We start from the raw sequence: 15,766 nt of genomic DNA on the forward strand, positions 1-15,766 counted from the left end.
TGTTCGAACAGCTGAGGTGAAGAGCTTGGAAATAGACTGGAGGGGAAGGAGTGAGTCACCTGCTCCAGGAATAAACTTTTCGATAGGGCCAGGGCAGCCGGGATGGAGGGCAGCAAGTTGCCAACGCCACCCACAGCAGCGGGCACGACGGGTGCCGTGGCTGGAGCCACCTGAGACTGTCCGATCGGAGAGAGCCCCCCGCCCCCATGAGCCAGTCCCAGGCACCGCTGAGAGGCAGAGCATGGCCAGAGATGCAGGACAGGAACTGGGGCAGAAGGTTATGACTCCAGGATGGTACCTGAGGCATATGAAACCTAAGCCGGGGGATCAGCTCAACACCCCTCCTCCTGGCACCATAGGGATGCCCTGGACTCAGTGTGCTGGCAAGTGGGGGGCACCGCATCAAGCTTCTCGTGCACTGATGTCCAGAGCCCAGAAGAGAGCTCTGAGCCAGCAGCTCTGCCCGAGGGCACCATGGTGGGGCTGAATTCGAGGCCAGCTTGCAGTACGAAGGACCTCAAGTGGCTTCTCTCCAATGGGAGAGTTCAAGCCTTGCCTGGAGCCTGCTGCTACCGGGCCTTATTCACTGGTTGTGTATTTGTGTGGCGTGAGCATGCGTGTGCAGGGGTATGTGCGTAGGCACTGTGTATGGGGCAGGCATGTGCAGGGCGTGCGAGGGGCGCGTGCAGGGTGTGTGCTCAGTGCAGGTAGGACAAGACTTGGAGAGTGTAGGGGGTGCTGGCTGGATGCCCCGGCAGCCCAGACTTCGTCCATAAAGCTCAGCCATGGACTCCATGGGCGAGTTCAGTGCCTTGATCTAGGGGCACCATGGGACGCTGCCCCAGACACAGCACATGCTGTGAGGGTGGAGGCTGGCGCTGGGGTACCGCTGGCAAAGGATGTTCGGTCAAGGTGCAGGCCAGGCTTGTCCAGCTCTGTGGCCATCATCAGCCCCAAACTCTCTGGGATTCCCCAGCTCCTGGCAGTGGTCACGAGAGCCCCGAGCCAGGGGGTCATCTCACGGGCATTGTAAGGAACGAGCTAATCTGCCAGTGACAACCCCCTGACCCTCCTTATGGGCCGGCCAGATCCCTGTGCTATTGCCCCCAACAGCCACAGGAGTGTGAAGCATCATTGCAAGACCAAGCCAGCTGGAGAGCCAGCCCTGGTTGCTGACGCCTGCTTAGGGCTTTGACTCCTAACAGTGCCCAGCCCTCCGGCTGCCTGCCAAGTATGTGGGAAAAGAGGATATTTAACAATCAATGAATGTAGGTGAAAGGTGCCGGAGACGGACCAGAACAAGCACAGGCCATGGCAGTGCAGGGTCCCTGCTCTGATGCGGGGCAGCAGTCTTGACCTGCAAGGACCCACGTCCTGTCTCAATGTCCCATTCGATCTCCGGTCCCTCTGTTGAGGGTGCCCAGCTGGGCGTTTGTGACGGAGGCAGCCCCAGTGGGCTCAGGCTCCCCACACTCCTTGCACGTGGCTCACAGAGCAGTGGTGAGAAGGGGCCCAGCTGTGATAGCGAGACCAGACGCCTCTGTCCTGAGTCCAGATGGATTGACTGGAAACCGCTTCCAGCGCAGCGTGAGAACGGCGGGGGACCGCTCCCCAGCACGGGGTGGCCGAGAGGAGAGGAGCCTGGGAGAAGCTGCGATGGCAGCCACTGGGGGTGTCATGGCTGTGCCCCGTTCCCCAGGTTCTCCAGGGGCAGACAGTAGCAATAGCAATGAACCAAGAGGATGCGACAGTCAGGATTTACCAATCATTTATAACAAACCAAACCAATTTATATACAGAATAACTCCAGCATAGGGTCAATGGGAAATGCAGCCTCCCTCCCCCCCCGAACGCCCCCATGGCAGGTGTAGCCATGTGCTATTGGCTCCTTCCCTTTATTCAGTGCATGTATGGATCACGCTTGACACACGCCCACTGGGAGGAAGAGTTGCCAAGGCTAGGCTGATCTTGTGGGCTCCTCCAACCCTCCTGGCCCTTTGCGTGGGGACCTGGCTCCAACTGGATTTAGAGCTGTCAAACCTAGACTCTGCCAAATTGTGTCTCCTTCCGTGTGTCTGTCCGTGCCCCTCTCTCTTCTCCGCCCTCTGTACACATGCTCAATGTTGGACTCCTTCGGTTCCCCTGAGCCCATTGCTGGGCACAGGGGGTGCTGTCTGGTGCTCCTAGGTTCTGTTCCCAGCTCTGACTCTTGTGCCTTGAGGAATGGGATTAATGGCTGTATAAGCAGGAACGATCCCCTCCCAGCACTCACACTATTGGTTCTGGTCAGACTCACCCTCCTGGGATTTGCCCCTCAATTCCTGAGGCAGGACTTGTACTTACAAATATAAATAAATCATAACCCAGACTCCCTCTCAAGCTGTTCCTACAGATTCCCTCCTGCATCTAGTTTTCTTGGAGCTTTTTATACTCCTGAACTGTATCTAATGAGACCCACCTGTTCTGGCTGCCATGGTGAGTCAGTAAAATAGCTCTGTGCATCTTAAATGCAGGGTCTTAAAGCCTGGCACCTGATCACAGTGCTACTTACTGAACTCTCAGGGCTGTAGTGAGGCTTGGGTGGCATGTGTAAAATTCTCTATAAGAGTTGGGACTGACCCAGACTTCAGACTTGGATTTGAGCATCGCCAGAGTTCAGGAGTGTTTGGATCTGAGGGTACAGTTGGGGACCCCCACTCTGTGCTACACAAATGCTTGAGTAGGTCTTTCCCCCTCCCCACCAGAGGGAGCACTGCCCCAGGAACGACCAACGCCTTTGTTCAGCGAGAGTCCCACCAGCTATTTAGCTCTTATCCACAAGCTCCAACTTTCTCACTGGGCAAAATCTGTGCGCGGAGGTGAATTGTAATAGTTCTACGAAAGACCCTCCAGGGCCAAATACATTGATTCCCAAGGGAGTTCCACTGGTTTACACCAGAGATGAATGTGGTGATCCTGTGTCTAAAACTCTGCCAGGGACTCAGTGTTGTTTGGTCTTATCTTGTGTCATACAAACCGAACAGGAGGGGGAGCGACACAGCCCGATGCTGATGTCATGTAATTTCCTTCTCCCCCCATGCCCTGCTGCACAGCTCTGCTGCTCTGGGACTTCCTTCTTATCACCCCTCCCAGTGGATTTCCGCTTACAGAGCCGCTGATGTCTCCTGGGAAACGGGAGAAATCTTATGCACAGAAACACTTCTGCTCCCATCTCTCTCAGGTAGAGCTCAGTCCGAGGGATGAAACTGGTGAGTTCTTCTCATTAGACCCAATCCATCCCTGGTGCAAGCTCCGCTGAAGTCAGTGCTCTCGAGTCTCCTCTCACACCGATGTAGATCAGGAGTAACTCCATTCAGTGGGGCTACAGCAGTGTAAAACCAGGGTCAGAGAAGAATCAGGCCCAGTGAATTTCGTCTTATAAATGAATAAAATGTTAGCCCAAAACGGTCTGCCTGCATCTCCCTATACAGAAATTGTTTTTTGAACCTCCCGAGGGCTAGGCCCTTGGTCAGTTGAGGACCTCACTGCCTACTTCCCTAGGGTGGGACAACCTGCTACACCTACTAGCCTGGGAAGAATTTGTTTCCCATCGGGACAAGAGTTCCAGCTAAACTTTCCTCCCAGTTGCGTCAGCACAAGCCCATTGGGCCAGATCCTGATCTCAGTTACGCTGGGGTAAATCCAGAGGAGCCAGGGCCAAATCCTGCTCTCTCTGAAGTTCGTGGCAAAACTCCTAAGTGGTGCCAGGGCTAAATCATTCTCTCATTAAAGTCAGGCATAGGGGCCAATTGGAAGTCAACAGCAAAACTTGCAGGGCCAGCTCCTGAGCTGGTGGAAATCTGTATAGCTCCCTGGACTTCACTGCAGTCAAATTAAGTCAATGGGGTCATACCGCTGGACAGCAGCTCAGGATCTGGCCCCCAATGACTTCAGTGGGACCAGGACTTTGCCCCTATGCTGGTGTAACTGTGAGCAGAATTTGGCCCAATGTCCCTTGCTTTTGTTGAAGCGTTGAAAGAAGCCCCAGCTGCTCTTTAAAGAGTCGTTTCTAGGGCATCTCAGGCCAGCTGCTTCCCCTTGCCCTGCCTCACCCCCCTGGCGCCAGCCACTCAGATTTTGATTTCAGTCCGGAAGGTCTGCTGGACATGCTCTGTGTGTTTGGCTGGGTGCCGCTTGGCTTTGACGGTGAGGGTGCCATCCACACCCAGGGCAGAGGTGACGGACGTGGGGTTCATGTCTTCAGGCAGCTGGCACTTATGGGTGAAGGTGTTCATGACGGTCCCATCCGCGGCTAGCTGGAAGGGAGAAAGAAACAAAGGTGGGTCACGCTGAGGGATACAGCACGGGCTGGCATGGCGGCCTCTGTTTGCCCCAGGCCATGGGTGAAAGAATGTGGACCCTGGGCCAAAAGGAGGGTTGCTTCTTTAGGGCAGATAAGGAGAAGAGATGGGAAAGCTGTTGTCTGTTCTGGCTCTGCCATTCCCTGCTTGTGATCTTATGTGAGTCACTTCCCTGCTCCTTGTGATTTCTAATCAGATTTACCTGCTCCCCAAGTATGCTGGGTGGCACCTGATATTTACGAGTGGCTTGGACTGGGAAGGGAGGGAGTGGTTAAAGGAGACTGGGCGTCATGACGCCGGAGTCCTGTTCCTGGATCTGCCGCTGTGCACCCTCTGCGCTCTGGTGCCCCGCATCTGACAAAAGGACTGAATACCAACTGACCGCCGGGATGGGGTGGGAGCTTCATTCCTAGGGTTGCCAACTTTCCAATTTCTGGCTGCATTTTCATTTTGGCTGAAAAGTTCATTCTTGCCCCCTCCTCTGTCCAAAGAGCCGACACCTGAGCCTCACCGTCAACAAGATCACATTTAGATCAGGTGAAGTGTTTCCTCTTTGTGCTGTTCAGAGAAAAAGTCCAGGGCTCAAGTAGGCAAGTCTGGTAATAACCCCAACGAGGCCGCGGGTAGTTAGGACCCTCTTTAAGACACATCATTGAGGGAAGAATGTGGGGAGAAGGGGAGAGATTGACTCTACTGAGCTAAACCTCCAGCGCCCACACCAAAAGGTTCCTAAAAAAGTTAAAGACCTTTAAATAAACTCCAATTCTGGCACAATGACACCCCACCCCCCCCAACACACATATACCCACCAGAAACGAGGGTCAGCACATAGTAATTTCAGGGAGTTGGGATCTGGGAGGGGGGCATTGTGGTCTCCATGTTTTTCCTGGGGAATGAGGGAGAGGGGAACTGGCTCTAGGTCCTGCAAAGGGGCGGTGGGGAGTGTGCATGGGCAGGGTGCATGCCTGGGAACGGGGGGGTGAGGCTCAGAGCCAAGGCGGCCCCATTGAGGGAGAAGGGCGCATGGGGGTTTTGCAGCTGCAGGGGCTGGCTGGGGACACAGTGGCTCCAGGCTGTGTGTACGGGGGAGGAGGGGGTCGGCAGCGTGGTGAAATGCTGCTCGCAGCCCCTGCTCCCTCGCCAAGCAGCAGGCGGAGCCCCTCTGCCCAGGGAAGCAGGGGTCCTGCCGCCGGGGCTGAGCAGGGACCCCCTTCCCCACGGACTGCCCCTGGTGCTGGGCAGGGGGCACAGCAGGTGTGCGGAGGAGGGGGAGGGGTGCCCTGTCCCGGCTACTCATCCGTGCAAGGTGGGAGCTGGCGGCGGCGTGGCGAAGTCGCTGCCCGGGGGTCCCCTGGTGCCGCGGGGCAGGAGCAGCAGCAGGAGTGGGGGGGAGCAGTGGAGACTGGGCTGCTCCGGGGCGCACTCTCGCTGCCCATCCCCACTGCTGCTGCCACTGGGGGAGGCGGCGTGTGAGAGGTGGGTGCACACTGGGGGAGCAAAGCGGGAGGGCACGGCCACTTGCTGCTCCCTGGTGCCGGCTCTGGGCCACGATCCCCTGGCAGCGCCTTTCTTCCTGTCTGTCCACCTACATGGCCCCAACTGTTCCGGCACCCCTGCAAGTGGCAACCGGACTTTGGCTGTCCGGTCCGTGTTTCTGACCGGACACTGTCAGGTGCCATTTTTGACTGGACTTTCCGGTCGAAAATTGGACACCTGGCAACCCTGCCTTCGTTCCTGGTTGGAAAGCGCTTTCTGACTGCAGACAGAAGGTGCTGGAGATGGGCAAAGGCCTGTTATTGTGGGGAAGGCCTGTCTGTGCGTCTTCGGAGGCACTGCCGGGCCTGCTCCATGGTGGGGCGGCCACACACGCCTCTTGGAGCGGATGGCATTGCTCTCACAGGTGGTGTGCGGCGTCAACGGTTGTGTAGGAGCTCTAGGCCCGGAGGAGCTCACATCTACTCAAGTAACCAGCCTCTCCCAAGGGGTACCACTGTAGGGAGTGTGGAAGGGGACATGGCTGTGGGGCAGCTGTAGCTCACAGCACCTCCTAGTGGCAGAGGCTAAGACTGGGGTGGCTGTGAGCTCCCTTCCCACCCCCTCCAGCTCAGATGAGTTGCGCTGAGTCTGAGTTGTTCGCTGAGGTGTTTCCAAACGAGGAGGCTGGAGCTGCAGTCTGAATGGAAGCACAGTAGAGCTTGGGGAAGGTTACATCATTCTGCAGCTCCCCCTGGAGTGATTAGGCGCACATCATTAGAGCCCAGTGCACTGTGTCCCCGTGGATACTCTCCAGAACATAGTGTCCCCAGAACCTGGCCTGGGAGTGAGCAGATGTCGGTGCACGTGAGCGGCACAGAGCCCTTGAATGGCAGAGAAGATCAGTATGTACCAGCCAGCCTCATAATGAATTTAGCACCAGGGAGAGGTGACAGCACTGGAGAATGCTGTCCTCATGCCCTGTATATCCCCAGGACGGGTGCAGCCTGGGCACTAGCAGGGCAAGTTTTCCCGGTATTGTCCCATTGCCAGTGTGCTTTGATGCTGCCCTAGAGGGACCTCCTCTGGGGCGGAGAGGGCAGCATGTGCAGTCTAGGGGGGTCTACCCTGTGCTAGCTCTGCTGCCAGTGCTGGTGGTGTGATTTAGGGTCCTGCCTGAGACCCATCAAACTCATGTCATATGATGGCCTCCAAACTGCCCTTTAATCAATGAAATAGTCCTGTACCCGGTGCCTTATGCACACTCCATACCACACGCTCCTTGCCCCGAAGAGCAGCTCACAACTGGAGTTAGGACAAAGCCAAGAGAACAGGTGAGGTCAGCTCGGATGTAAGGGCTATCAAGGATGAGATGGGAAGGGAACCGGCCGCAAGAAGAAGGGGGGACTCTGAAGAAGTGGATAGAAGATGCCTAATAGGTGAGACCAGCTGTCCAAAGGGCAGGATGCTAGAAGACATGAGGCCCAGAGTGGGAAGAGAAGAGAGATGTGAGTGGAGCAGGATCTCCAAGGGCTGGGTAAGGAAATTGAGTCTGACGGGGTGAAAACTACCAGGTGATACCAGCATTCAAGCGCAAACCACCGACAGATGGCAAAAGGCCCCCGAGCCCAGTAACGGTCCCCTGAGCCAGCTGACCTGTTGCTATCTACACTTCAGCATAATTCAGGAGCTCATTATGGGGGTGGTCCTGGCTGATGCTCCAGCAAGCTGCAGTGGGAAGGATGATCCAGGTATGGGAAAGGGGCCCATGTGTCAGGAGGAAAACCCTGGAGCAGCTCGGGAGGGGGGTTAAAGAAAGGAAAGTATTGATGGCAGGTGGCTCAGGGCCTGATTCTCCTCTCACTCAGGTGGATGTAAATCAGGAGTCACTTCACTGAAGTCAGCGGAGTGACACCAGCATATATGAGAGGGGGTCCATGCCCAGGTCTTCTGGCACTTTCCAAAGCAGGTACAGTAATTTGTATGGGCAGAGTCACCAACCTGCGGTTGTTCTGGGACAGCATCTCCCAGCACCCATAGTGCTCTTTCCCCAAAGGTGCTGGAGGGGATGGTAGAGGGTACTGAGAAGGGAGATGTCATTTGAGCTGCCACAAAGGGGTGGCACTTGACTTTGGGATGATAACAGCGTTTACCATCTTGGGCCAGGTGACACCTTAGAGTGATGAAATGGGGCAGTGTGTGAAGCACAGCCCCGAGCAATCTCGGGCTTCCCAAAGTACCCACAGAGAGAGCGAGCTGTGGGAAGGGAGGGTTCTGACCCAGCTCTCCCATGCTTCTTCTGGTAGTTAATAAATCAGGTCTGATTCTGGTCTCGCAGAGGTGTAAATCACCAGCCACGCTAGTGAAGTCATTGCAGCCCCATTGGCATAGGTGGACCAGAACACAAGCTCTGGCGCGCCTGCTCCGAACACAAGCTCTGAGTCCCAGATGCTGGACAGAACTGCCCTGCCTGCTGTGGAATCTCCTGCAGAGCCCTCGCTCAGCACATCGCCCCACTCCATCCTGGGGCAGCGATCTGTGTTGGGACGTGATGGGGCAACAGGGTGGTGAAGGGGCACAAGTCTCCCAGCGTGGTGACCGGACCAACGAAACCCACAGGACCAGCCGTTAAAAGTGAAGATGAGAAGATTCCACTGGGACAAGCATCCCGAACCCCAGATACTGAACTGAGCTTAGCCAGACCCGCAGGGTTCAGGTCTAGAGCTTGGCCTGGAAATCCCCCAAAATCAAGATGGTTAAACCTCGAAAAAGGGACAGGGCTGGTTTCAGACTGAGAGGAAGGTCTGGGGGTAACAGGCCCATTAAAGGGAACTGGGCTTAGGGATCCTGTTCCAGGCCTGGTGTTCCCAGCTGGGCCAATGAAGAGGGCAGGGCAGCACCTGGGGGCTATAAAAGACCAGTCAGGTAGCCGGCAGGAGAAGAGAGCTGTTAGAGAGAGAAGGTGGTTTCAGGGAGAAGGTTGAAGGCAGGAATGCAGCATGGGTGTTTGAGGCAGGCGGAGTGGAAGAGGGAGATGCCTGCTGACTCGGAGCGGGGCTGAGGGCCAAAGGCAGGGAAGCAATTGGCACCTCCCCACTGATGTCTCTTTGCTGGAGAACTGGACTCTGAGAAGGCCACGGGGAGTGAGGGATGCTCCCAGCAGAGAGGCTGTGCGGGTTCCCCTGGGAAGACCAGGATTGCACCCCAAAAAGAAGGGCAGAGGGCTGGAGGCGTGGCAGGAGACACTGGGATCTGGTGAGAATGAAGCCAGGTTTTAAGGGTTCCGTGTTCTGGGGGTGATCTGGACTGTGGATTAGGGACTGTTTGCACTATTGAGGGATTTGAGGATCAGCTTCTGCCAAGTTGGAAGGGACTCAGAAAGGAAACTGGGGTGAAAGGCCACTTGCGGGGCTGCCCTGTGGGGAGGCCCAGCTGGGTTTGAGTTGTGGGGGCGCAGGCTCAGCCTAAGCTCGGGGCCGAGGTCTGGGTGGAGATTTGGGACAGGGTCACTGTATTTTGGAGGAACACATGGCCTGGGACTTGGTGTACACCCCTGTCTTGTTCTGCCCATGACTCCTACAAGACTCTGTCAAGGGGACAGATCTACCCAGGGCAGAGGGAGCATTATGGGCTGAGGGAGTGGCCAGTGCTGCTACTCCAGGCCCTGTGCACATGGAAGGCCGCTGTGGTGGAGCCATTCACCTTCTCGGCGTGGACCTCGATCTGGTTGTTGGAGGTGGTGACAATGATGTCCTCGGGGGAGAAGTCGCTGACGTCCACGGCAAACTGGTAGGTGTCCCCCAGGGTTTTAATGTTCCCCATGTTGCCTGGCCGGGCTGCTGGGAGAGGAAAGAACAAAGTGAATCATTTCTGATCCCTGTGCAGGGATTTCTCCCTGTGCCTGGGGTAGATCAGGGCCCATTCCAGGGTGACACGGGAATCCAGCTCTTTACCAGGAGCTGCTGTATACAGCTGGGTATGGAAATCTGGGAGAGTTTCTTATCCTTGATTGGAGCAAAGGAAGATGGTTCCCCACCACTAGATATTGGGCATGATCCCAAAGTCAGAAGGAGTCTTTATGGATTTTGGATCCGTATTAGTGTACCCCTCTCGCCTTATCAGTAACCCAAGCCTGGAGCTATGTACTCACCAGAAAAGCTTTTGATTGTCAGTGCTATTAAGGATGTATGGCAGTGGGGGGAAGAATGCTTGGGAAACCAAGGACTTGACTTTCAAAACTGCTTGTGCAAAGACTCATCGAACGGCGCATGTGCAAAATTGTTTGTGCAGTTGTGAACTTGATTTGCGCACAAAGTTACTGTGATTGCATTTGCACAAGCAAAGATGGCAGTTATGCATCTAACTGGCCGTCTGCATTTGCAATGACCAGATTCACACAGGAGTAAGGGAGCGGCCATAGTCAGACCAATGCTCTGACCATGCTGACCATGGCCAGTACAGGATGCTTCAGAGAGGGGTGTAAGACCCTGTATTGGACAATTATGGTGTAAGCTATCCATGGAAGTTCTTCCTGAACCAAGTTAGTGGTTGGCTAAGGCCCTGAGCATGAGTGTATCCTTCATACTCATTTTTAGCCTCCTTAAGGTAGCTGAGTGTTCCCATATCCACAGAAATGCCTAAACCCTTTTTGAATCCTACTGAGTTGTTAGCCTTAATGACACTCTTGTGGAGGTGAGTTCCATGAGTTAATTATGCCTTGTTTCCTTGTATGTGTGTGCAGTTGTGTGCCTCCTAAAGTCATGAGCTACAAACCTTCACATGCAACTATTCCTAGTTAATGCTGGGGGGTTCTGCCCTTGCTTTGACACTGAAGGTCTCCTCAGCAAGGAGTTGCACAGTGAAACTAGCTCCTTTTCCTTCTTTCACCAACCCTGGTTTTGCCCAGACGTGGTCTGTTCCTACTCTGGGATCTTCACTCTGAAAGAAATACTACAGTGCTCCACAGCAGTGGCCCCTGCCCTGCAGCAGGTAGGTCCCTGTTGTAAGGTGTGATGTTCAGGATCACGACTACAGAATAAGAGGACTTGTGGCACCTTAGAGACTAACCAATTTATTTGAGCGTGAGCTTTCGTGAGCTACAGCTCACTTCATCGGATATGCTCAAATAAGTTGGTTAGTCTCTAAGATGCCACAAGTCCTCCTGTTCTTTTTGCGGATACAGACTAAGACGGCTGCTCCTCTGACACCTACTACAGAATAGTGCTGTGTAATGGGCCTGACTCTGCTTTCACTTTCCCCTGGTGTAAATCTGGAATAAGACAATGGGCTTGTATTGGAGTAAGTGGCAGCAGGTCTGTTCCTATGCTGTGCTTCAAGCTCATCTTTCAACACCAGGATCTCCTCGTGATGAGTTTGCAGTTCTCAGCTTTGTTCGTCCTTTGGGGGGGGAGGGGCAATGGTATTTTGCCACCCCCTGGAACTGATGGCCGCCACGTGGGCCAGGCTAAGCTGCGATGCTTGTACAAAACCCTTCTGGGATGGTTCTGCTGGAGTCCCACTGTGCTCAGTTATCTGGTCAGTCGATAAAAAGCTGCGTTTTACAGAGCTGCGTCTGTCCTCACTCAATCTAACTGCACACAGCAAACAACTCATCCCCCTCCTGTCTGCGAATCACACCCCGATTTTTATCAATTTGTCCATTTTATGCAAAAAAATCACCCAATAAACGGTTCATGGAGAACTTCGAGCTTGCCCTTTGCCTATGAATGGTTCACCTGGACCCTGCACTGTTGGGTAGGGGTGGACTTCACCCCGGTGCAGGGGGCCCCTTCATGCGTCACTTACGTGCTTGGGCCCACACACACCTCTGTAGAGAGGTCAATGTGCCCCCATGGGACTGGCTGCCTGGGTAAGTCACGTGACATTGGTTCTCTTTCTGTTTCCTCACATCAATCTCTTTTTGGTTCCTTGAACAAATGACTTTTGGCTCCAAGACTCACTTTCATTGGCTCTCTGGGCGAAGGAAACATCCCTTGTGCCCGGGCTGGTGAAAACCAAGGGAAGAGGCTGCGTCAAAGCCCCTCAGGGACACTTAGCCAGATAAATCTCCCCAGATGGTTTTTCGTAGAGTTAGCCTGTCCTGCCCTTTATGGACTCTCACTACTGAAACACTTCAGAGGACCCCCAAGATGGTAGCAGAAGTTTTCCTCTATATTCCTCTGGCTCCTTCTGCTGTCCCCCTTCCCATACAGATCCGCTGAGAAATCAGGGGCATGAGGGTGAGGCCCCTGCCCCCCGCTGACATGCTGGTGAGGGCATAGAGGTTGTTCCCCAGATAACCTCAGACAACACCTTCTCCTCTGTCAGCCCCGCTATTCTCCATGGAAACAAAGGCTGCCTCTGGCCATGGACATCAATTCCTGCGATTTCCCTACAGACGTCCCATTGAACACGTGCTCGGGTGTCGTTTCACCCCCCACCCCCAGTGAGTCCTGTACAAACACCCAGCAACCGGGGGCGAGCCCGGATCCCTTGTCTTGCTGAATCTGGCACTAGGCAAGTCTAGCACAGCAGGGACGACGTGGTCTCTGTCCCACATGTAAAGTGGCAAACTCAGGATTAGGAGGCACATCAGTTACTGCCCAGGCAATCCCTGGGGGAACGAAGGGGTCGTGTTTCCTCCCCCCCGAGCCCACCAACTTCTGATGTCCCATTGGGGTCTCCCTCAATGCAGCTGCATGGCTAATGCATTTACACATAGGTCTGCCCCTCACCAACCTCTCATAGGGGGTAGCGCCTCCATCAGGACTGGAGTGTCTGGGAGCTCTCCCCTGGTTTGCACTCCTGCCCTACAGCGCAGCCCCATGGCCAGTGCTCCCAGAACGTCTGCTGCTGCGGAGGATGGAACAGGTTCTGCCCATCGTGTGGATGCGAGTAGCCTCCCCGGGAGCTGGCATTGCCCAGTCCTCTCTCCCTGCTTTCCCCCTTGAAAACAGGCGGGGAATATGCTGGGAACAAGCAACCGAGAGAAAACATCCCCCATGCTGGGAGATCCGGACTTCCCCCCTGCCCCAGCTGACTCCTCCTAGAAGCCCAGGTCTCTGGCTGCAGGAGTCATGACTCCCCAGTTACTGCTCTGTGTTCTGTACAGCTCCCCGTGCTTTGACAGGCTGGGGTTGCGGTGGCTCCGAGCGCCCCTACACTGCCCTACTGATCTCTACAGCACCCCCTGCTGACATGTGGCCAGCACTGGAAAAGTTGGGAGCCTCCCCACAGCCCGCAGCTTGAGCTGGGATGCACGTGGCTGTGAGCGCCTGCACCCTCCCCTAGAGCGCCCCCTGCTGGGAGAACTGGAGCTAGAGTCGGTGTAAGAGTCCCCCTCGTTCAGGGCTCCTCCAGCTTGCTCTGTTGTGCCTCTTGCTGGGGTCAGCTGAGGCTGGCTTGTCTGTAAGCTGTTCTACACTTGGCCCTCCTGCTCTGCTCCCTACCACCCGGCCTGCTGGGGGAGGAGGGAGCTCGAGGGGCCAGGAGCTTCCCTCCACCAGCCCATGATGCAGCCTCATGGTGACTCTTCAGGAGCTGGAGTAAGGACAGCGGTAAGAAAAAACCCTTTAATGCTAAGGGACGGACACAAAGGACCAGCTGGGAGACTAGACTGTTCTTCAGTAGAAGCAAGTTTTATCGCCATAGACAGAAGCAACCACCCGATCGCTCTGCCAACGAACACCCTTGATTTCCAGCCACAACCACTGCCCGCTTTGCCCCACTTCCCAGCCCGCCCGCAAACACTGCCGCCAGATCTCAGGCTGCACCCGCTGGCAGGTGCCAACTTGCCTGGGAACACCAGGGGCTCGTTGCGCGGCCTCATGAAGTTCCCGAAGTCGTCGCCGAACAGCCCGCGGGCTTTCTCCATGTGCTGATCCCGGGCCGGGGTGGGTGAGGAGCTCTGGTGGAAACTGCGCTCCGAGTGGAAGGCAGGGGAAGATTTCAAGCTCATTCACCTCCAGAGCCTTGTGGAGGGCGAGTGGAGAAACAACCCACCAGTCAGCCAACCACAGGTGGCGGGGGGGGGGAATCCTCTTCTCTCCTCCTGGATGAAAATGGGAATCGAGCTTGTTCTGGGTGTCCCTGCCACTGTCCCCTTTACAGCAGGCTGGGAGGATGGAGCCAGCACAGTTCAGAGGCAGCTGATGGGCTTATAAAGCCCCTTTAGGTTCTAGGCTGCCTTCCAGCCCTCTTGAAATCAGGCTAAATTTAGGTGCTTCTGCATCACTTGGACGGCCGTGGAAACTTTCCCCTCCGCCAGAGCTCCAAACAAACAGCGTGGAGGAATCTGATCTCATTGCTGGCATTCCAGCCCGCCTGGATAATGCAGCTCTCGCTGGCTCCTGGCAGCACCAGGCTGCTGTGGGCTGATGGCCCAAAAAAAGGAAGTGTGTGGGGGGAGCGATATGTGCAAGCTCTGAGGGGAAAGGGATGTGTACTGATGTCATAGCATAATGTCCATTCTGGGATGACTGGGGGGCGATGGGACACACGGCTGCATTAATAACGCCCTTCTCCCATCTGAGGGTCTGCAAGCATCTCACCCCGCATGGGAGGTAGGTGTGTGCTAGCTGTGTTAGACAGGGAAACTGAGGCATGGCAAGGCGACGGGACTGGCCCAAGGTCACCCAGCAAGCCAAGAGCAGAGCCAGGATTAGAAGCCAGGAGCCAGGCTTTGGCACCGTTTTCCTTGATGACCCTACTTTCCCATCTGCTAGCCTTTGCTAGTCCCTAAGCACTTGGGAAATGTCACAGTGTCGGATGCAAGGAGAGGTTAGTATTGGGGAGATGAGGTCAGGGCTCTGCAGTGCCCCCTTCCTGAGGAAGTGGATAAAGAGGAAGGGCAGGTTACTGGTGCCTTTTGCTCCTTATCTGACAAAAAGAACAGGCACAGTTAGGTCATAAATTAACCTGATGATTGTCAGAGTGACTCGGCCCCCTTCTGAGCCGAGGCTTCTTCTCCCAGGATGGGGCGGGGGAGGGAATTGGCATGAGCCAGGCAAAGAAAGGAGAATGGGTTAATAATGGGTAGCTACGGAGCAGCTGGAAGGCTTCTGCTCCTGGGGCGGTGTGGCCGGAAGAGAGAATTTAAACAGGGTAGAGAGAGCGTAAAGGATCTCTGAAATGGGGCTGCAAGGCAGGGAAGGGGCTAGGGTGGGGAAGATCTGGGTCCAGGAGCCCTGGAAAAAGAGCTGGGTTAAAGAAATAGTGAGAGACCCTGAAAGAAAGTCTGAGACTGAGTCGAAAGACAGCTAGGTCTGCAAAGGGGCTGAGAGTGCACTAGGCAACAAACCCTGAGGGAGAGTTTGAGGGGGAAGAGAGCCTGGGCACCAGAGCCTTGAAACAGGGGCTGGGACTCCCCTCACGCAGTCTCAGGGCACAGGCATCTGGTGGTGTGAGGAGGTGGACTAAAGATTCCAGACACCCGGTGGTGAAAGAACAACGGTTACAATGGTTGTGCTGAATGACTCGGGAGTGCCAAAAGACTTGGTAATAGTGATGGGTTCCCCCCAGGGTGCCACCTGGAACTGGGGTACCACTGAGCCCCCCTGATCCACCAGCCTGGGCTCCCTTCTGCACTGTACTGCTGTGACAACCTGCCAAGCCCTCTCCAGGCTTTAGCCTGCACTTTCACCAGCATACATACAGGTAGGGACACACCCATCTGCAGTTACACGCAGATGCTCTGACCAGCTCCTGCATAGGAAGGCTTCAGCTAGGGTACTTCCCACCTCCTTTGGCATGCACCCCCTCTGGAGTATAGACCCAAAATTATACCGTCTTGCGCTGCACAGGGAACTGTACAGCGTAAGCTCATGAAATTTGCCCCCTCTCTGTGTGAAAAGGAATATGCAATAGCTTTCTGCCCCAAGTTATGACTCCCACATACTAGGTTTAGATAAAGCAAAAACAAGCTTATTAACTACAAAAGGTGGATTTTAAGTGAT

The 15,766-nt window shown here is 55.2% G+C and overlaps 1 protein-coding gene across 2 annotated transcripts; it reads right to left on the minus strand.

Annotated features, from left to right (window-relative positions):
* Positions 1-1,849: 1,849 nt before the first annotated feature.
* Positions 1,850-14,004, minus strand: HSPB7 (heat shock protein family B (small) member 7). 2 transcript variants are annotated; one of them, XM_073317004.1, is made up of 3 exons: positions 13,608-14,004; positions 9,516-9,652; positions 1,850-4,295 (listed from the first exon to the last, which is right to left on the minus strand). In XM_073317004.1, exons 1-3 carry the CDS (start codon positions 13,768-13,770, stop codon positions 4,110-4,112), a joined length of 486 nt encoding a protein of 161 aa, XP_073173105.1. In that variant the 5' UTR covers positions 13,771-14,004; the 3' UTR covers positions 1,850-4,109. The 2 variants fall into 2 exon arrangements, with proteins under 2 accessions (XP_073173105.1, XP_073173106.1); XM_073317005.1 differs by lacking the exon at positions 13,608-14,004 and adding an exon at positions 12,552-12,684 and having other exon boundaries at positions 9,516-9,649.
* Between the last annotated feature and the right edge of the window lie 1,762 nt (positions 14,005-15,766).

This window comes from Lepidochelys kempii, chromosome 18 (assembly GCF_965140265.1).
Source record: "Lepidochelys kempii isolate rLepKem1 chromosome 18, rLepKem1.hap2, whole genome shotgun sequence".
In the NCBI taxonomy this organism is placed as follows: Eukaryota; Metazoa; Chordata; order Testudines; family Cheloniidae; genus Lepidochelys; species Lepidochelys kempii.

Bases quoted from the DNA above. Each gene is read 5' to 3' on its own strand.
- HSPB7 (XM_073317004.1), bottom strand. From the start codon at position 13,770: ATGAGCTTGAAATCTTCCCCTGCCTTCCACTCGGAGCGCAGTTTCCAC. The intron at 9,653-13,607 runs GCAAGTTGGCAC...TTCCTCTCCCAG, and splicing joins CGAGCCCCTGGTGTTCCCAG to CAGCCCGGCCAGGCAACATG. The intron at 4,296-9,515 runs GTGAATGGCTCC...TCTCCCTTCCAG, and splicing joins TCGAGGTCCACGCCGAGAAG to CTAGCCGCGGATGGGACCGT.